General features: G+C 31.9%; 1 protein-coding gene, 1 long non-coding RNA gene and 1 pseudogene across 3 annotated transcripts; 1 reads left to right on the forward strand and 2 right to left on the reverse strand.

Annotated features, from left to right (window-relative positions):
* Positions 1–5,795: 5,795 nt before the first annotated feature.
* Positions 5,796–10,123, reverse strand: LOC129285459 (rust resistance kinase Lr10-like). 2 transcript variants are annotated; one of them, XM_054921178.1, is made up of 3 exons: positions 9,275–10,122; positions 7,587–7,613; positions 5,796–7,057 (listed from the first exon to the last, which is right to left on the reverse strand). In XM_054921178.1, exons 1-3 carry the CDS (start codon positions 9,423–9,425, stop codon positions 6,036–6,038), a joined length of 1,200 nt encoding a protein of 399 aa, XP_054777153.1. In that variant the 5' UTR covers positions 9,426–10,122; the 3' UTR covers positions 5,796–6,035. The 2 variants fall into 2 exon arrangements, with proteins under 2 accessions (XP_054777153.1, XP_054777154.1); XM_054921179.1 differs by lacking the exon at positions 7,587–7,613 and having other exon boundaries at positions 9,275–10,123.
* Positions 10,124–13,357: 3,234 nt separating this feature from the next.
* Positions 13,358–15,635, forward strand: LOC129285438 (rust resistance kinase Lr10-like; annotated as a pseudogene).
* A 744-nt stretch (positions 15,636–16,379) lies between these two features.
* Positions 16,380–18,619, reverse strand: LOC129285439 (uncharacterized). Its single transcript, XR_008587212.1, has 2 exons — positions 18,255–18,619; positions 16,380–16,781 (listed from the first exon to the last, which is right to left on the reverse strand). It is a non-coding gene; the product is annotated as an uncharacterized LOC129285439 (long non-coding RNA).
* Between the last annotated feature and the right edge of the window lie 4,535 nt (positions 18,620–23,154).

Here is a 23,154-nt window from a genome sequence, read left to right on the forward strand (position 1 = left end):
ATTAGGTATGCTCTACGTTAACTATAAATAGGATTCTAATTTGAACTATATATTACTGTTGTATAGATTTCAGAAGGTCCTATTTAGAGGGCAGATTTTGATGAAATTTTTACATAAGTTTATTGATCTTTTGTTTACATGAAAATATCACAATTATCTTCCATCATATTTCAAATGAATTAAAATACTAGATTAAAGTTTCCCTGATCAAGGCTTAAAGGATGTTTATTTGTGTATATATATACCGTGCCGATCACATTTAATTTTAGGGCGTGACATGATTCATGAAAGGGAGGCTGGTTTGTGGTTGTCATATTCTCCCCTATTCTATACCCTTTCTTTCTCCTCTTCTGTTCATATTTTTTGCTAGTAAATTTCCTTCCATTATTGGTTTTGCTGTGCGTGTGAGTGTGTGATGCAATTTTGTTGAAGTTTCAAATTTTTCTTGTGATCTGCTATTGCCCATGACTGTGTGAGGAGGAGGAGAACTAAATTAAGCTGGAAAAAAATGAACGAGTTGCTGGTCATAAGGTTCTGATATATACCTTAGTTGTTTTGATTGCTTTTATTAGGAAATCCATCCCTTCTTGTCATAAGCATGGCGCTAGCTTTGATATCAACACTTCCTTGATTCTCTTTTCCTCTTATTACATAGAAAGATTGATTTCTATCACCTGATCATGTTTAAAGTCACTATAAGTGTATACCTTTGTTCTCATGTTTCTTATCTGTAAAATACCAAATATTACATAGAATGAAGAAAACAGTATCCCGAATATCATTCAATCAATTGATATACCTTAACCAATTTCACAAAATAATTACTATGTGCTAGGGAGTTTCTTTTTAGCCGACCCCATCTAGTGTGATAAAAGCTTGTTGTTGTTGTACTAGGGAATTTCTTAATCCTAGTTTTCACTCTAGTGATATTTTCCTTATCATTAGATGGTGTAATATGATATGCTGATTCCTTGGTTTATTTCAAACTGATATGATGATTTTATTAATTGCGTTACAAAGTGGCTTTTACTATTCTAAATGCATGAGTTCTATTGTGAGCCCAAATGAATGTCTACTGAGTTTGTTCAAGCATGAAACAAATTATGGTCTTGATAGTCGAGAGAAGTATAATATCTTAAAAGTATCTTTTATAGAAACTTTTCTTTTACAAGCAAGAACTATCTTAAGTACTATCTGTGTCATGATTATATCTCAAAGTCATGAAAATAGCATATGCACATGATTTCGCCCATCTAAGGCTTTAAATGGGTGGCTTTATTAATTGACATAGCTACATGATATTGAAATTTCAAATTTTCATTTTACATCTATAATTTGAAACTAGTTACTACATGTGTGAATTGGAGTTCACATTTTCAAAGGATCACATGGCTATGAACTTTCATGAATACAATGGTTTGGATCTAGTTTGAAAGGTGATTTTTTTTATTATGTTCTTCATGAGGAAGACTTGTAATGCTATGATGTACATATAAATATGATTTTAACTTGACATATTTATTGGACCATAATGTTGTGTGGGGAATTTATAATTCCTATTTTAAGTATGTGGGTTCTAATTGGTCTTAGAATTTGATACTTTTAACTTAGTGTTTTTCTTGAGATATCACTTTAATGCTTAACTTTCGTTTGTGAGCCTAATGAAGTTGTTATTTTGCTTGATCTGTTGAGTTAAAAGAGGGCAATAATCTTGTAGTAATATGTTCATAGATTCTATTTCATATTATTAAGTAAACTACACGGTTACAAGTGAAGATTCATGGATGTATTTGTACCGTGAGATTTGAAAGTAATGTACATTCGATGTTTAAACAAAAAGTTTAGAAGGAGATTGTATTTTAATGGAGTATTGAGTTATGATTTTTGGGGGATTTTTATGTGTAAAGCCTTAATCTTAAAATTTCAAGTTATTATAGCTAAATTTTGGTAGTGAACTGTTGGAAGTAAATTATTGAATTTACTAAAAATTTATTAAACTTTTTATATAATTTATAAGGTGTTCAGAAAAGGAGAAATTTAATTGAAGTTGAGAGGTGAATTTTTGAATTTTGGAAGGTATTTCAAGTAAATGGATAACGTCCCAATCAATTTATATATTAAATTTTTTTTATCAAATATTGTTTTTATTAATTAACAGATATTTATATATTTCTCTTGCTTTAGCTACTTTTGTTAATTAAATTGCTTTGCTTCCTGAAGTCATGACTTATATTTTTTAGATTGACAAAAAATACTTTTACAAATTCTAGTAATCCTTTAATTGATAAAGTCAACTATGAAAATAATTGAACAATTTATGAGATAGTTGTTATGAATTTTCATATTCAGATAAATCGATGTTTTTATACCTTTCATGCGAGTTTGATATTTGGAAGAGAGAAATTATATTTTTGAAAGTAATGATTTTCTAGCATGTCTGAAAGTGGATTAAAAGGGACTGTATACAGAATATTAGTTGCTAACGACAGTTCCGTTAGCCCTTGACGCGCCATAGTGAATGATTAGCTAGTTCAATTTTTGTGAGCTCTGTTCTCATGTTTGATATTCGTAGGTCTCATACATGCGTCTGTTTCATGGCATTGACCACATCTAGTTATTTATCCTCATGGAATGTGTGTCTGCGTTTGTTTCGTGGCTTCGACCACGTCTAGTTACTTGCCCTCGTGGATTGTGTGTCCACGTCTATTTCATGACTTCAACCACATCTGGTTACTTACTCTCGTGGACTATGTGTTCACGTTTGTTAATTGTTTTAACAAGTCCCTATAAATATGAATTTGATTATTTAATGATTTTATATCCCATTGGTTTTAATTAATAACCTTTTTTTAGTTACTTATTTCGTTTATTTGCTTCCTTGAAATTAAGTTATAACAATATTTGATATGATAATTTAATGATTCAAGATTTCATTTAAAGTTATATAGAATCTTTTATTCCAAATTTATTTAAATTTTTATGGAGATCGTTGTCTTTTTAACTTCCATAATTATTTTTAACTTTTTTTATCCATGTTTAATTATTTGTTATTGAGACGTTATTCATTGAAAATGATTTTGGTCCAGATAGTGTGGCCAATGTTAAACCTCCTGCTAATGATGCTAATGAATAGTAAGGGGATTTATTATTGATTAGAAGTGAAGGACCTAAGGTTGAAGTTTTTTTTTTTATGTAAAATTTGAGTTATGAAATTTTATTTTGTAAATTATATCTAGGTGCTCCACATAGTCTATAGCTAGGTTTTTATTTGTGCATATTCTATCTACTGGTTAGAAGGAGCTGAGCTCTTGATTAATATGATCTTTTATGTAAAACATTGTGTTGTAGAGTTTGCGAGAGATCATATTTATATGAGAGGTTTTGCGAAATTTCTACAAAAGATATTAAAACTTTTATTAAGATGAAGATGGTTGTGCGTATATATAATGAATATAAATATAATTATGTTTAGTAATTAAAAAGTCTCTCGATTTAAGGTTTGAGGGATATGTGATGTAGTTCACATCCCGTGTTGGTCACCCTTGATTTTCGGGGTGTGACACTCATCTTCTTTCATCTTCCTCTTTCATTAAAGAGTTTTTGCTAGTTCTTCTACTGTAATAAATCTTTATTTATTATTTATTTTTTTAATTTTTATTGCCTATTAGTATTGTGATTGGTTGATTAAATTAAATATGTTTATAGTTAGGTATTTAATAGATGAATTTATACCTTCAAATCTTTGTTTTAATTCTCACATTTTTATTTATAATAGTTAGATATTTGTATAGATGAATTTGGGTATTTAGATTCCTTGGTTGGTTTAGTTAACATTGTTATTGATGCTAAATTAATTATGTATTTTGGGAGGTCTTAAAAATAGGAAAAATTCTATTAAAATTATTTTAAAATTAAATAAAGCCTTATTTTAAATTAGTCATTTTTATTAAATTGAAGTCTTTAATGTTGTATAGGTAAATTTGAGTATTTAAATTGTTAGGTTGATTTAGTTAACATTACTATTGATCTTTTATTAATTATATATTTTTGGTAGGTCTTATAAATAAGGAGAAACAAACAAAATATTTTTAAAAATATAGACTTACAAGATCAGTTTTTTAAGAAAACTGATGTGAAAAGTTAACTTTTCACATTAATTTTTTAAGAGTAACCAATGTGAAACTTTTCACATCAATTATTTATTTAACCTATATTTTAAGTTTTTTTTCCATGTCGGTTATTAAACCGACATGAAAAATCAACTTTTCACTTTGGTCTTTTTTGCTTACCCCTAATAACTAATGTAAAAAATCTAAAATAATTAATGTGAAAAGTTTTTCTTGCAAAATCAACAAAGAACGTGGAGTCTAACAAAAAGAGCTAGTTTTTCATAAAGTGAAAATCAGGGTTTGAATCTCTATTAAGGGAAGTGCTCACATTCGATGCCTGACTATGCTTTGAATAATTTTGCCTCCAATAGGAGGATACCAATGAGAAATTAAATAAAAAATAATTAAATATAATTTACATTCTTAATTTTTCTAAAAAACAAAAACTTTTAAAACTATCTTTCATTTATTAAGAGATAGAAATGGAAAAAATAATTAAAGAGTGAAATGATGAAGGGTAAGGGGAAAATGATAATTAGAGACCCCATAAGAACATTAATGATAATTATAGACCCTGAATGATTAAAATTTTAATAATAGACCATGATCATTACTTGTAATTAAACAAATATAAGTAGTCATTTGGGAATTTACTAAATACATGTGAGATTATTTTTTGCTATCACTATGATAATGACCACTCGGAAACTCAAGTAAATACATTTGGGTTTATTTGTAACATTAGTTAGGAATTTACAAGAGTCAATTATAAATTGCAATTTAATCACTTTTTTTTTAATCTGTCAATATATAAATAAGTCACTTAAAAATCTATTAAATACACTTTGGATTATTTGTAATATCAATTAAAAATTTAAAAGAGTCATTTGTGAATCACAAACCAATCCCTTGTGATTTTTTTTTCACTCGAAAAATTAATAAAAGATAATTAAAAATCATTGAAGTGTTAGTTGAGAATTTTCTAAGTCTGATGTAAATTTCAAACCAATCAATAAAAGATAATTTATTATAAGTAAGGACCATAGCTTGTTATTAGGATTTCAATAATTTAAGGTATGTGATTGTCATTAATATTCTTATGGAGTCCCTAATTGTCATTTCCCAAGGGTAATTTTAGAATAATATAAATTAATAAATTATTTTTATGTACAACGCCTTCTATTATGAAATATCAAACAATTTAAATGTTACCTTTAATTTAGGGATAAATTTTTGTTCCTTCAAATTTCACTCATTTATCGATTTAGTTCATCAGGTTTTATCAATTTAGTTACCTAAGTTCACCTTATATTATTAACTTGATCCTTATTATTTAAAGAGGAGGTAATACTGTTAAAATCTGTTGACATGGTCACATAGATAGGGAAATATATTGAAAGGAGCTACGTAGATTAATGAAAATAAATATAATTATCTGGGTATAAAAAACATACTCAGAAATTTAAAAAAGAAAGAAATAAATAAAGCACAACGTGAGGGACTCATTTTTTTCGGGAGGGAGTTGGGTTTGTTCAAGATAGGCCAAATTTGGAAACCAGTTTATTCATAATATTAATGAAGTCCAACGCCAAAACTTGGGCATGCTCCACATAGGAGTGAAATCGCTGCATATGACCCGGCAATGCTATGGCTACGTTGATGATGTAACTATCAGACAGATCATCATCAGAAAAAGAGACTATATCTGCACCTTAATTAGTGTCATCCTGAATAACTGTACATACATATATTTATCTAGATACATGATCAAAGTTAGCTGATGCCTGATCAATATAGAGACAACAGATTTAAAGACTAACGAAGATAAACTAAATTAATCACATCATGGATTAACCTCTGTTGACAATGAGTTGCCTAGCCATTAGCCATGACGAGTATTTTTGGGCTCTTGCGAAGCCTAAAGGCTCATATATATGGTAGAATGTTTTCTGGCTCAACATGTCCTTGAAGCATGTCAATTACTTTGCTCATCGATGGACGATCACATGGCCTCATCTCAATACAATTCAATGCTATAGCAATCATTTTTATTGCGATTTTCTTGTCTTCATTTGAGGCATTGCTCTTCAGTATTGATTCCTCAAACTGGTCATGAACCCATTTGGCAAAATAAGTTTGCCAAGAATTCTCCACCACATTATGGTTCTTTCTTCTTCCTGCCATTTCCATCATCATCATCCCGAAACTGTAAACATCTGCTTTGTGTGAGATACCTCCAATATTTTTGTACAACAATTCAGGAGCCATGTATCCTAGTGTTCCTCCAACTGTGGATAGTGATAGAATACTTTTATCTAGTGGACACATTCTTGCCATCCCAAAGTCTGAAATTTTTGGAACAAAATTGTCATCAAGTAGAATGTTGTGAGGTTTGATGTCAAAATGTAAAATTTGCATATGGCAACCTCGATGCAAATATTCAATTCCACGTGCTGCTCCTAAGGAAATCTCATACATCTTCTGATAATCAAGCATTAAGTCTCCTTGTTTTTCAAGTATGTATCTGTCAAGAGAGCCATTGGACATGAACTCATAGACAAGTGCTTTCTTTGTTCTTTCGGCACAAAATCCAATTAGACGGACCACATTAGCGTGATGAATACTTCCAATGGTGGAAACTTCACTGATGAATTCATGTCCATTGGTTTTGAGCTTTGTCAATAACTTCACGGCTACATACTCTCTGCTTCGAAGTCTTCCCTTGTAGACTGAACCATAACCACCTTCACCTAACTTGTGCTTAAAACCATTGGTCATCTTTTTCACATCTGAGTAGGAGTATCTTATGGGCATCATGTAATTGTGACTTTGAAGAAATTCTTCAACCTCATCGTATTCAGCTGAATTTCCTTTTCTCCATTTTTGTATCAAGATTATAGTCACAAGGGGGAATCCAAGTGCAAGTTTAACAGCAAACCATGGAATCACTGTGGACAGAATTGTGAACACATATTATGTTTATATATATATATATATATATAATTAAAAACCAAGTGGCAAATAGTGTGTGCATTGACGCATGTGTGTGCATAGTACGTCTTTTGTTGCATCTTTCCGATTAAATTAACAATATTATGTTGGCGTGAGAAAAACGTTCTTGCCATCAAAAAGTGAAGAAACCTTGACAAACCTTTGTAAATAGAAAATCCTTAGAGTGGAAAATAATAAAACTTTGTAAGCCATAAATAAATGATTATAAATATCATTTAGTTATATGCAAATAGATCCATCTTAGTTGCAAATTAAGAGTTACATTTTACATTTAAATACCTTATTTGCAATTGAGATTTCTGAAATTTGTAATTGTTTAAATTAATATTTACAATTTATTTTAAAAAAAATTGTCAGAAACTAATAATAATAAATTATTACGCCTTTTTTTATGTGGAAACTACCTGTCTTTCACGCGTTAATTTCTAATATACACAATAGTCAGAGAGGGACAAGTGGTCTTACGGAAAAACTTTGCCACGCACTTTGCCCCTGTGAAAAGATTGCAAGAAAAAGAAATCCGAAATTAATTATCAAAAGATAAAGAAAATTAACACATAATATCATCGTTTGGGAAATGCAAACTAACGATACAACACCTTTGAATAGTCAGAACCAAATAGTTCGCCTCTTGAACATTTTGAGATTAAATTTATCGGAGGAAGTTATAATTAATCAGTCTATTTTTATGGCTTTGAATTGAAGAAAAGTTCCCATGCATCTGCATAAGATACTTAAATTTGTTTTAAAAAAAGACATGTACACCTAGAAACAATAAATTAGTAGAAAATATATAATAAAAAATGGTGATAAGTTATATTTTGGTTTGCACAGAATAATGACTGCAATAATATATCTATCTATATATATATATATATATATAAACAATAAAATACATTCTCCTATGCTTAAAATTTAATTCATTTTCAATTATCTCACTAAAAAAAAAAAATGTTACAGTTAAATTTAATATCCAAAAATTGCTTCCGTTTCGATCATTATCCCTAATAAAAAAAACATGTGGAAAATATGTATATTCTCTTTAAACTTCATTATTAGAACTGACTAGAATGATTTTTTTAAAAAAATAATTAATGCTTCACAAACTCTTACAAATCAATTTATATTTTGTATTATAAAACTATTCTATAATGTGTTATATAAAAGATTGGATTATATTTTACATAATGCAATTGGTCCCTCGTTGGTCCCATTTAATAAAGTAATATATTCCTCGTCAGTAGGTCTAAAGTACTTTGGACAATACCCAACCTTTCATGCAAGCCCTATATGGATCAATATGGGCTATATGTGCAAGCAGGCCTCATGCATGCAAGTACTTTTTAGCGTAGGAGGGTCAACTATCAATTTTTTCCTTTAAATTTAACAATATTAAGAGAATATTATTCTAATTCAAAATGACAAATTAAGTTTTTAATTTCAATTCCGCATAAAAAGTTAACTAGGAAATTAAATTGGGTTCATGGTTCTCAAATATTGGGTCGAAATTGAAACTACAAGGAAAAATTATGTATAGATTCTGAATACATAAAAATCCTACAAAATTTAGAAACTACAATAAAATTTTTTTAAAACTTGAGTATAATTTATGGTTGAAAGTAAAGATAATATTTTCCTCCTTGTTAAAAATGATGCAGTTATATTTATAAAACATGAAATATGACCTGTGAATTAAAAATTATTACTTGTAAATTGTGAAATAGTTATAAGTGAAGGGTAAATATGACCTCAATATATTATTTATAAAATATTAAATGTGACTTATGAATTGAGAATTTTTATTTGTAAATTATAAAGTTATAGTTATAAGTGAAGGGTAAATATGACCTCAGTTTATTGGTTTTTTTTTTTTTTTGAGAAAGCAAGGGCACAAAGGTCTTATCACTTAAAATTTCAATTAAACTTAGGTCCCAAAAGACTTGATTGTGTTTTTTCCAAATTTGCGGGACGCATTTATACATAAGTCCCTTATATAGGATATATAGGTAATTTTTCCAAAGAACAATTATAATCTTCCAAAAAAAAAAACTTTATCTAGCAAACTCAAACCGTAATTTTAACACTTTGGAAATCATGATTAAGCTGGAATCTTTGTTAGTCACTAATTAATTAATCATCTGAATGAAACTGACCTGAAAACAGTCTTGATTTGATCTTCCGAAAGGGAGGAGGATTGGACTGAGAGTTGTTGGAGAATTCACGATCATCGTTCATCAATTGCAATCTAAGCTCAATCCCCTTCACCTGCAGAATCTGAATCTCAGAATCGGAACAGTTTGTCATATAATTTCTTGTCTTCTTGGGCAAGAAAGTTGCATGCACAACAAAGTCAACGCTGCAAGACTCTCGCAAGTCAGAGACTGTGGCGTTCCAAGGCAATGCATAAGAGTAGTGTGCACCAACACTGGACAATATGCTGCTATCTCCACCAAGAGAGAAGATTGATCAAAACTAAGTGGACGATCACAGCTCAAGAAAATCAATCCACTAGAATAACTATCGACGAACGATGATTCAAATCTGTGGTTCCAATTTGCGTAAGACACAGATGAAATAGTGAGGGAAGGACAATTGGTATTGGTATCATTACGGAAACGGCCGGCCGTGAGGGATCCGAAGGTGGAATTGCCGCCGGCGATCATGGCGTCAATATATTGGTACTTGTTAAAGTTCATGGAGAGAACTGTTTTGTTTTCCACGCAGTCCAGGACGTAACTGGGATATCCACATATAGATTGGTCGTCGGCAACTCTGTTCTGGCCAAATATGGTACCACAGATGACGTCGGTGGTGGTGTTGACTTCGACGTCGGAAACTGAGAAGAAAGAGAATATCAGAATATAGATGGTCATACATGCACCAACTGTGACATAGATCAGAAAATTTGTGGCCCCCGACATGAAGAAGATCTTCGGAGGTCTGTACAAGGTACGCATACGCGGAGCTTCTATGATGTAGTTAAAGCTAATGACGTGAAGCGTCTAAATTAACGAGGAGTTTATAAAGTTAGTTGAGTTTAAAAAAGATTTGGACTACAACTGGCCTAATTTTACTTAGTCATTGTCTCAGTTATAATTATCAGATTTCATCAATACTTAAAAATTATCAAGATTCATTTTTCTCCAAAAATCCAAAACAATCATCATGATTAAAGCACTTCTTATATATACTTTCTCTTCTAAAAATATGAGATTTGGCACTTGATAAGTATTATATAACAAAATCTCTTACAGCCATTCAATTCAACCAAATAGTGAGTGGACTTAAGATATTTATCAAATCCAATTCTATTTAAAAAACCAAGAAAGGAAAAAAGTTAGAGACATTGATCACTATTAATAGTTTTGGACCCGGCGACTAGTCTCAATTTACTCGTTCAATGAATGTCTGAATTAAGGTTATTTGGTTTTTTAACACTTGAAAATTATTAAGATATATTTTCTTCAAAAATTTAAAACAACCTTTATGATCAAGTTGTCTTTTGCATTGATGTACTCTTCCTCCATGAGACTGCCCAATAACCCAACGCAAAAGGCATTAAAATAATCAAACTACCCTTCCACCAAATGTACTGCTCTCACATGAGCATTGATGCATGTCTTTTGCATCATCTTTCTTTATGTGGAATCCATTTGGTTGAAAGAGATATCTTCTTTTTCATGCTTAAGACTCTTTTTGAAGTTTTTTCATGAAGGAGAAAGCTTATCTATGAATGAGGAGACAATATAGATTTATCCATATGCATTTTATGTTGTTTGAAGTTATTCAAAATGTATCATTTCATGAATTTGTTCCATAACAAATCTTCTATGAATTATTCTATAATTATTGAAATGTGTAAAAAGAAATTTCTTACTTGTTACATCCTCTTGCATGTACCTCGTCTCTAGTTTATTCCAGAGTTCCTTTGCAAAGGTTGAATGTTGATAAACATAAAAGAGAGCATCATTGAGCCCATCAAGGATGTGTCTAGTGCAAATATATTCATCATTCTCTTACTTTTGCCTTTCTCTAACTTTGGCGATATATGGTTTCTTCTTCTGTTTCTTGGGGCTTGGGAGCGTGGTGAAGGCATATGTAAGCCATGTTCAAAGTTGTAAGAATATATAAATTTCATCTTCCTTTGCCATTTCATTAAGTTACCTCCTTCAAATATTTCCATCTACTTCACAAAGTTTGTAGTCAACTCCTCCAAAGCCATTATTTCAACAAAATTAAGTCTGGAAATTGTTGGAGGCAATATAATGGTTCTCTAAAGAGTAGAAGAAAAATAGATGAAGTAGAAGAAGGTTGTATATGATGCCTTTACAGAGTGGGAAACATTTTTCTTGAAGCTTAATTCTCACCCCCTATGTGCAAATTAGGTTAATGGCTAATTTTCTTTAAGAAGTATGGTTTGCATTTTCAATATTTAAGCCAAAACAATATAATAATGGTGCTTATAAAGTGATAATTTGACTTTATTTCTAATGCACAGATAAAGACAATGAGTTTAGATATTTTTATGTTATAAATGAGTGATGGTGATGGATATTCATAAATAATGAAATGATATGTTGAAGTTGTTCACTTTGGGTACTCTCATGGAGGAAGAGTACATCAACCTAATTTGTGCTCTATATAGGGGGTGACTTCGAGGCATCTTCATACAAATACAACCTGCCCAAACCTGAACCACAAACAAACAAACATCAGTCAATACCCTTCATAAATTTATCTTAGTTATCAATTATCCATAAAGTTTAATATTTATCAGTGAATTAAGTTTATTAAGTTTCATAACTACACGCCATCAATACTTATAATGTTATTTTCCCTTCATGATCCCTTTTCTTTATTAATTGCTTGGCAAACATGGCTGATTGGCCATTCTATTTCTGTGACGCGGTTTGCAAGGCCCCACGGCTTTTGTTGCCACCTGCAAGGTTCAATTATACATGTCCCATCCAATGGGGAAACCTTTGAAAAATTGCAAGTTTAAATTTCCACAACCTGACTTATTATATTATATTCATATCATATTTAATTCGTTAGATTGTTTCCTTGAAATTTCCCTGCCGTGTATTCTAATCTCTTTGAAGATCGAGTAGGTCAGGTCATTGTTAATGGGAAAGAGAATTTGTCTGACACATCTACATATAATTTGCTCATATGTTCTTGTATCTCTATTTGATTCTTCACTGCTTCTGTAGTCTGCTTATGGCAAGCCATAATACATTCATGCATAAATTAAGGACAATACAGTGAAAACTGAAGAGAATAAAAAATGGCAAGCAACTGTAATAAAATGATGAGGAAAAATTATACACTACTACTTGAGGACCTAAAATAACCAAAGAAAAAAAAAAGTATACTTCTTTCTATCCCATATAAGTTGCTTCTTGAATTTTTGTTATAAGGAAAATTTTATAATTTATTAATTCTATCTAAAAATTGGAAAAATTTTCTTTTTTGTGTTCCATATTAAATACATCCTTAAAAAAGTTTCCTACTATCCTATTTAATTTAACGTTGAATAGAGGTGTAAAAGAGAAAATTGTAATAAATTATCAATATGGTGCCGTACAAAAAGAACCACAACACCCGCCACATTCCAGTGTTTTATAAATAAGATCACTGAGAATAATAAGTTAGGATGAATTAACAAATACTAGAAATCAAATTTAAATTATTAAATTACCATTGATACTATGTAACTTTTCATGATTTAAACAAGAAAATGGGGAACACTAACTTCCACGGCATGCGTAGAGCAGCTCTAACAGCACTCCAGGACTATGTCATGAAAGTCTTGAGAATTTGTCCGAGTCAATACAATATCGATAGCTTGATATCATGCATTTATTTTTTTTCCACTAATTATAAGTCTCAATCCTCGAAGCATCCACGCCATTGCCGCATGTATGATCCTTACGTTACATTACTTGTCTCTCCCATAATCGTTTACAATGGGCTACATTTTTAAACCACTCAAGTCTTCTTTAGTAACATTAAATTATATACGTTTCAATAGTGGCGGTGGGGTTGTCTCATTCATGCTATTATTTATCCTCAAAATTTTCCCGCAAATAGGAACGAAGGATCCTCCAAAACGTGGCCGGCGGGCCGGCTGTTATTATAATTGGAGTGTTGTTTCTTTCCATTTTATATACTTTCACTTTCACATATTTGTATCTTAATTAGATTTCAAAGTATAAGCATCGTACTTATAGATTTTCCTGTAGACCAAAAAGAAACATGAAACAGCACTTTCATGTCAACCTCAGGCACGATCGAATGGCCATTCTCTTCAAAAAAGGAGTCCCTTTATTATTCTTCAGCTTCGTAATAATTTCAGCAAAACCTGATGACTTCCCTGATGCATGCAAAGAATCATCAAGGTGCGATGTTGATGGACCAGAGATAAGATTTCCGTTTAGGTTCAAAGGAAAACAGCTAGAACGATGTGGCTATAGTGCTTACTTTGATCTATACTGTACTGAAACAAACCAGACAGTGCTCGAGCTGCCTTTGTTTGTTAAGGTTTTGGTGCAGTTCATAGACTATGAATCACAGATTTTAACTGTGTCTAACCTTGGAGGATGCCTGCTCAATTCAATTTATACTCTTCTCCTTTTCGGGCGGTCGATACTGAGTCGTCAGGCCAATATGCTTTGTTCAATTGTTCTGGGACATCTCGAACGAATTCAAATAGCGGACGATTTCAACAATGGGGAAACTTTTCTTGCCTCGACGTTGCTGGCTGTGAAGTTTTAGCTGTACCATATACACATAGAATCGTGAACAATTCTCTTTTATCTTGCACAAGAATTAATGGCTATGAATTAGTCCCAGTTCTCTATACAATATCAGTGAGTTTCTAATTCTATCATGGCCCATACCAGATTGCAAAAGCTACATTGAAGATAGTGCGAATTGTTTACCTGAATGTAACCACAGCCATGATACAGGTGAAAAAAATTTCTCCAATTACAATATCTTTTTGAAACTGTGAATTTTAGTTCTATTTCTGAAGCTTATATATATATATATATATATATCTGCATTTATGTTTTAGGAAGTCCATCAAAATGGAAAATTACCGGTAAGGTTCTTCGGCTGAGGATTCAATTCAGATGTTTAAGATTAAAGCAACCAGATAAGATTATTACTAATCGATATTTTTCTGTATTTGCAGGTGAAATCCTAGGCCCGTTTCTGTTCATATTTGTTGGAGTTATTGTTTCTTATAATATCTATGAAGGTAGCTAGGAGAGGCAAGGCCGCAAGAAAATTGAACAGTTTTTAGAAGATTACAACGCACTTAGGCCTGCTAGATACTTGTACACTGACATAAAGAGAATCACAAATCAATTCAAGGATGAACTCGGAGAAGGAGCTTTTGGAACTGTCTATAAAGGGAAGCTATCTAATGAAATTCAGGTCACTGTTAAGCTCCTAAATGCTTCAACAGGGAATGGACAAGAGTTCATTAATGAAATGGAAACAATGTGTCGAGTTCACCATGTCAATGTGGTTCGTTTGGTTGGCTTCTGTGCTGATGGATCTACACAAGCTTTGGTTTATGAATTTTTACCTAATGGTTCATTGCAGAAATTCATAACTTCAGCTGACAGAAAGGGCTTTTTTTCTACGTTGGTCAAAGCTTCTTGATATTGCTATTGGTATTGCCAAAGGAATTGAGTATCTTCATGAAGATTGTGACAAAAGAATTCTCCACTTTGACATTAAACCTCACAACATTCTTTTAGATGACAAATTCACACCTAAAATATCTGATTTCGGTTTGGCCAAGCTTTGTTCCAAGGATCAAAGCACTGTGTCTATGACAAAAGCAAGGGGCACTTTAGGCTATATTGCACCTGAGATCTTTTCTAGAAACTTCAGCAATGTCTGCTATAAATCAGATGTTTATAGTTATGGGATGTTGCTACTTGAAATGGTTGGGGGAAGAAAAATCAAGGATGTTACCATAGAAAACAGCAATGAAGTATACTATCCTCAATGGATTTATAATCTTCTAGAGAACAATGAAGACATACAAATCCATATAGAAGGAGAGGAGGACAGTAAAATTGCAAGAAAGCTATCGATTGTGGGACTATGGTCCATTCAATGGCATCCAATAAATCGTCCAACCATGAAAGCTGTGGTTCAGATGTTGGAAGGAGATTGTGAAAAGCTAGTTTTGCCTCCTAATCCATTTGGCTCTGCACGTCCTACTAGAACAAGGGCTGTTAATGGAGTAATGCAATTAAACCCAGAGTTATCTATCATTTCTGAAATAGAGTGAAGTTGAGATGGTTGATAATTAATCATTTAGTATACTGATGTTGTTATTACACTTTCTAATTGTGCTAGCTGTAATGAGTTAAATAAAAGTTTTTGTTTAGTTGTACCATATTTGTTATTGTTTCATATTTGTGAAAAAGATTTAAAGGTCTATCATTGAGATCTAGATGGCACGTTATTCTGCAAAAAGTATAAAGTGAGTTGTATTGTATTGTAGCCTTATAAATATCTAATATTACTTGCTATATATGTTATATAATATATATTTGTCACGCCCCAAAAATTTAAGGCATGACCGGCACGGAATATGTGAATAAAACCCATATCTCTTAAGCCTTGAATAAATATACTTTGGTCCATGCAAAACTATAGGCATATTTTTATTTTTATTTTTTTTATAAATTTTTTTTTAGAAAACTTTCATATAAATAAGACTTCCTAAATGTATGACAAAGAACAATAATAATCAAATAAAAAGATCTCGCTCCCTACTAAAATATATACAGTCTTTAAAGAAAGACGAGAATCCTACCTACATTATACGTGGAGTAATTAGGACCAGGCCATGAAATTAATACAGGGTTCAAATTTTCATCAAGCAAAACTTGTTCGAAATAATTCTTCCACTCCACTTTAGTGATAAAATGCCTCAAGTAACACCTTGATATACAAGCCCAATTTATACTACCTGAGGCCAAAATTTATTTTTCAGTGAATAACGTCCCAACAATAAATAATAAAACATAAATAAAATGAAAAGTTCAAAATGGATATGTAAGTTAAAGAAACAAAAATTTCCGTAAAAATTCAATAAACTTCATAATAAAATGTCTCTATAAAAATTCAAAGAAAATCTCAAATCATTGAACTATCGTAGCAACTGATAATATCACTTGATTTTTAAAAAAAACACGTAAATGAAATAAATATTTATAAACAAATTACTGAATAAAAATTAATGAAATATAAAATCATCAAATAATTGAATCCATAATTATAAGGACTTATCAGAACAATTAACAAATGTGGACACACAGTCCACGAGGATAAATAACCAAACGCGGCTTATACCACGAAAACAAACGTGGACACACAATCCACGAGAGCAAATAACCAAACGCGGCCGAAGCCACGAAACAAACATGGACACACAATCCACGAGGGTAAGTAACCAAACGCGACTTATGCCACGAAAACAAATGTGAGTACGATGCTCACGAATAACCATCCTTCCGTTCCACGTGCGTTGGCCATCGCACGGGGTTAGCACCTCCTATAAACACCCTGCTAGCTAGGTGTACCATGGCGCGCCAAGGGCTAACGGAACTGCCGTTAGCAATCAGTGTTCTGTACAAAGTCCCTTTTTAAAATCATTTTTCAAACATGCGAGAAAATCATCACTTTCAAGATACAGTTTTCATTCTCAAAATCAAACTCGCATGAATACGTTTAAGCATTAAAACATGCCAGAATCAAATTTCATATTCAATGCTCATGCTTGCATTTATTGAATAAAAAAAATTTCAACTTCAAACTCACATGAATCATTCTCTATATCTCTCCAATATTTGATAGAATAAAAATCTCATAATCAAAGTTCAAACTTGATTTAATTGATCAACTAACATTTCAAATTTGGTAAAGCTAATTTCTCAAAATAAAGCAATGTTAATCAACAAATATCTAATAATCGCATTAATACTATTAAAATGATTTTCAAAAAAATGTAATATTTTAGTAAAGAAAATTTTAATTGAAAAAAATTAGTTGGGACGCTATCCACTTATCTGTAATATCCTCAAGGCTCCAAACTCATTTCTTATGACTCTATTTGAGCTTCCCTCTTTTCAAACATCCTATAATATATGATATATAAGACTTTATTACACCTTCTATAAATTACAAAGGTTTCTTTCTACTTCTAACACAATCCCAATTAACTTCCACTATTTAAAATTCCAAAACTGAAATTCATATCTTAAGTTTTTGTCCCGTTGTCATCATTTATATCACTAATTTTCTCCATGTCGCTTTAACCATGCCAATTTATTTACTTGAAATATAAAACTCTCTCTAGCTTTACATCCAACATCTTAGATACATTATTTCTAATCACTCAATTAACACTTTCTAATATTTAATCTCTTGTCCACAAGTTATTGCTAACCATACCATTCCCAAGAATTCAAATAGTTTACAAATAGCTTACACAAACCAATTTCTACACAATACCAAGCTTAATTCACAAAATACTAGCATCCAAGTCAGTTATATCTCCATAGAGATTTAATAAGCTTTGAAAAACACAAACTCAAGCAACTCCCTTTCTAATAAACATTTCATCGAACATTTTATAGGCACTAACATTTAGCTTCTAAATTTTGGTTCTTTATCCAAAGCTCATTTCAATCGTTTCTTCAACATCAACTCATTTAAAAGAAAATCATTTTAACTCAAAAGCTCAATCCCATACATATCCTCATCCTACTCTTAATAATTTTTTTTTTATCTTAATTTAGCATCCCCCTACCTGTTCATCACGGCAGCAACAGCGCAAGGGAAAAAGCTTACAATTTCGACCAATACATCACACACTCACGCACTTAGTACCATTAGGAAGAAGAGCTCAATACTTCTAACCTTAATCACACACACAACGCAGTAAGGAGGAAGAAAATTTTCATGAGCTATACAGGGGAGAGGGAGCTCGATAAAACCACAGCACAGCACAATCAAAGAAGACAAATTCTGATTTTTTCTGTGGTCACTAGTGGCAGACGAAAAATAAAGATGAAAGGAGAGGAAAGCTAGATCACTTACACATATTTACACAGATGCTGAAGAAAGAAAAATGATACGGAACAGGGGAGAGCTGGACGAAGTACTGTGCACTACCCACAGTAAGGATTTCGACGTTCTCAAGGTTGCTGGCCACTGGACGAGTAACAGGGATGAGGGTGGAAGACAAAGATCTCGAAGCTACTGGAACCAAGAAAAATCTCTAACTCTGTTCCTCTGCTCCAGAACGCGTATGCGCCGCCGAAAAGAGAAGAAAAGAAGAGGAAAAATGGGGAAGACTTGGCTGGAGGCAAAACAACGAGAACTCACCGGAAAAATCGAACCGAAAAAATCGAAGAGGAACGGAGGGAGACGGCATCGGCAAAACCCCTCAGTCGAAGGATCCAGAAAATGGTGTTATATCTGTGCGTGCGTCTGACCGAGAGGGAGGAAAATAAAGATCTGGATATTAGGAAATTGTAAAAATTACAAAAGAGGGCACAATATTTTCCTATAATAACATAACAAACACGGACACTTTTGTAATTTTTCCAAAATTTTAAACTAATAGAATTTAACCCATTGCTTAAGAGAATTCAAACTCTGAATCTATAAATAAACTATTAGTATAAGTTTCACTAAGTCACCATTCTCTATTTACCATAAAATTTATCTAAACATATAAATTAGAAGAATATTTTATTATTATTATTGTTATTATATTATTATTATTTTGTAAATTTTAGGTCATTACAATATTGATACTAACAAGGTCTCCCTCGTTTCGTCCCTCAACTCTGTCATAATTTATTTAGTGTTTGTAGAGTTGTACTCGATAACTACATGGGAAGGCTGCGCCTTAGTTCACATAATTTTAGAATTTCACAATGCTGCTGACAAACAATTTTTTTGTAGTGTGGCCTTCACGTTGCTTTTCCAAAGTAGAATGAAATTCTCATTATTACAACATCAAGAAGAGATCAATAACCAATCATCAATCATCAGAGAGAAGAGATTAAGAAGAAAAATAGTTAATATATATTATTTGCAAATAATGATATCTTGTTTATCATCTCATTGCATAGGGACTACAGATTTGTTTTTCATCTCTATATTAATGAAAAATTATTTGATTTTCAGACTAGTCAGTTGTTTTTTTTTTGAATTGGATTATGAATTAAATTAATAAACATTTTTCTATAATTGTAATATTTATTGTATCTAGTGATAATGTATGTTTTTTTGATACTATAAATGTTTGATTTCATTTTTAGATTACTTTATAGTTGCAAGTGATCAATATTATTAAAAAAATGAAAATTTTAAAATTCAAACTGTAATGACCTAGAATTTAATTGAAATTCAAATTAATGATAAAGTATTTTGAGGAAATATATATATATATATATATATAAAAGTATTAATTTATCAAGGAGGTGAATTAGCCTACTGGTGATTGAGCTAGTCATTCATAAGGCAAGTCTTAGATTCGAACCCTTTCAATGCAAGGGGAGAAAATTTTTATTTTCACCAATAACTTGGCTAAATTACCATTTTGCCCCTTGATGTTTATTAAAAAAAAGAAAAGGGAAATTTAGAGGTAAGATTGGGAAGCTTCTGCTTCATTTGAGAGAGACTAGTCCAGAGGAGAGAGATTGCTGATTTTTCTTTCCTTCTTTCATGATTCCTCTGCATCTTGCCTTCTTTCCTTCTGTCTTCAACCACTGCCAACGAGTATGGTTGTCATTGCTTCGACCGTCCACCATTGACAGGTGCTGGAGCTCGCTGATTCGCTGCTGTACATTTGAGAAGATCTCTCCATTCCTCCCATTTTTTAGCTCATCGTGAACCACTATCTTGAGGTGCTGGTAGTGTGTCTATTACCTTGTGTGTGATTTGATCTTCATTTCCTCTGCCATTTTTTATCTCTTCTCTTCGTTCTTCATTCTTTGTTGTCGCTGATGAGAGAGCTAAGTTGTTGTGCGTGGTTGCTATTGTTGGTCCATATGCTCGTAGTTCCTTTTCTGCTTTGCCTCTCGTCGCTAAATGTCTTTTCGCCTCCATTATTTCTGTTCGTGAATGTTGAGTATGTGCAGAGCTAGTTTAATATTGTAATAGAACAAATTCATGGGTTGGAGACCGGTTTGACGATGCTTTCTTCTTCCCCTATTCAACATCAAACTCCTCTCCCTCCATCATCGTCGTTGCCTATGGCTGGTGTAATGACTTTGGATTTTAAATTAAATGATTTTCCATCTAATTGATATTTTATTAAATTGTTCAAGTTTTATGATGAATAGGAAGTAGTGACTTGGTGGAAATTATGTTGGTCTCTACCTAAAGGATTGGGGTTTAAATCTTACCTTTGCTAAAGGTAATTTTATTTTTTTGATGATTAATGATATTACCAAAATATCCTTGACTTTTGTGTTATTAAAGAAAATATCTTTTAGGTCTCTTGTAATTTTCCCCAAGTAAGCTTTAATATTTTAAAACCCCCTCTGTTGGTCGAAGAAAATAGAGCACAGCAAGAAAGAGCGTCCATTTCTTCTACACAAGTTTCCTCCACATCACCAACTTGCTTATCTGATCCCCACCAGTAACTAGCATCTCATGCCGTTGAAATTTCTCCATCGTAAATGATGAGGCTGTCTGATTTACTTTCCTCCTTTCCTCCCCTGTTTGTCTATCGCATGAGTTATACTGGTGTGTGTGTGATGTTGGCCTTCCTCTCCTCTGTCTCATCACCAGTGATGTGGGCTACCAAAAATCCTTTCCTTTCTGTCATCCTTCACACCTCCTCTATCCGTATCTATTGTGGTTGTTGCTGTTAGACCTTTCTTAAGCAACAACATCATTGGCACTGGTCTATTTGAATTGTCACCATTTCGGTGGTCATAGAGTACGTCGGTCTCTTCTCTTTCTCCTTCCTCATACAATTTTTTTCCTTCCTTATGCTTTTGCTATCGTGGCCAAAGGTGAGGATTTTTTATTTCCTCCTTTTCATTTGTTCTGTCCAAGGGTGCATGTGTTTTGAATGGTAAGGTTGTAATTTTTATTATGTTGCTGCTGTTCATAAGTGTGTAAGAAGGGAGAATTGATTTAAGCTGATTGATTGCATGTTTAAGTTAGAGAATTTTTTAGAAGAAGAATGGGATAGCACGAAATTTGGTTATAGTTGAGATTCAAATGCTCACAAAGTGTTTGATAGAATGTTTAAGAAGAGCCTTGCTATATAATGGCTTGATTCTTGATATCTATCTATCTATATATATATATATATATAATGATTATATTGCTATTTAAATAAATTATCATTAAAAGACAATTATCTTTTATGAAATTTTAGAGGTTAATTGATTCAAAATATTTCTTTGTAAATGTTTGGGAGTTGGAATCAAGGAGGAAAATGTTTGATTTGAGTTTAAGAATTAATGTGTATAAGCGTATGACAAAAGTGTCTATTAAAAAGAGTTTTTATTTAATTACGTAATTTGTGAGTTCGATCAATTCATATGATGGTGCAAATGGTTTGGGCTCTATCTAAGTCAATTTAGTCTTGTGGAGAATTTTGATTATATAGTGATTGGGTGGTTAACTGAATTTTGGAAATGGCACTGTTGGTGATTTATAAATTATGGTATTTACGCATTTTGGGAGACACTTAAGGTGTTCGGCAAAGTGGGTTGTAGAAGCTTTTTTTAGTTGGGTGTGCACTCATGTAATATACATACCTTGGTTAAAATTTAACTACTTGTGCTTAAGGGGAGTTGGAAAGACAAGTGTAGTATAGACAAAGTTGTGAATATATATATATATATATATATAAAGTACCATAAGGACTGAAGGACTTAGTTATATATCGGATGGATTTAAGAACTGAGAGACTATAGTATTGTTATGAGAAAGGAATTTATTAAACGTGGCCAAAGGTCATTAAAATTTTGCATTATTGAATGGGGGATTTAGAGAAAGAAAATCTTGATTGAGGTAATAAGGGAGGATTGAAGCTTTAAAGGGCGAATTTTGCATTTGGGAATATTATAGGTAAGTGGATAGCATCCTAACTAATTTATCAATTAATTTTTCTTACTGAAATTTATTTTGTTACATTAATTATTTTAATAATAATTATGTTGATTAGTGGATACTTTGTTAATTAAATTTCTTCATTTTTAAGTTTTAAGATGGTGGTGAAAAATGATTCATCATAATATATAAAAGTTTTACCCCTTATGAGATATCTTTTTAGGATTAATAAAACTCATTTTCATTAGCATTGGCAATTTTTTATTATTCAATAAATGCAAGCATGAGCATTGGATATAAAATTTTATTCTGGCATTAATGCTTAAAAGTATTCATGCGAGTTTGATTTTTAGAATGAGAACTATATATTAAGAGTAATGATTTTCTCGCATGTTTGAAAATAATTTTGAAAAGGGACTTTATACAAAACACTGGTTGCTAACGGCAGTTCCGTTAGCCCTTGGGGCGCCATGGTACACCTAGCTAGTAGAGTGTTCATAGGAGGTGTTAGCCCCATGCGATGGCCAACGTATGTGGAACGGAGGGATGGTTATCCGTGAGTATCATACTCACATTTGTTTCATGGCTTTAAGTCACGTTTGGTTAGCATTACCCTCGTGGACTGTGTGTCCACATTGGTTTCATGGCTTCAAGCCACATTTAGTTATTTACCCTCGTGGACTGTGTGTCCACGTTTGTTTTCATGGCATAAGTCACATTTGGCTATTTACTCTCGTAGACTATGTGTTCACATTTATTAATTATTTTGATAAGTCCCTATAATTATGAGTCCAATTATTTGATAATTTTATATTCTATTGATGTTATTCAATAATTTGTTTATAAATATTTATTTCATTTATGTGCTTTCTTGGAATCAAGTCCTAGTAACATTTTTCATGATAGTTCAATG

Source organism: Prosopis cineraria, unplaced genomic scaffold (genome assembly GCF_029017545.1).
Source record: "Prosopis cineraria cultivar Desert tree isolate PC_DT_omini unplaced genomic scaffold, ASM2901754v1 PC11, whole genome shotgun sequence".
NCBI lineage: Eukaryota > Viridiplantae > Streptophyta > Magnoliopsida > Fabales > Fabaceae > Prosopis > Prosopis cineraria.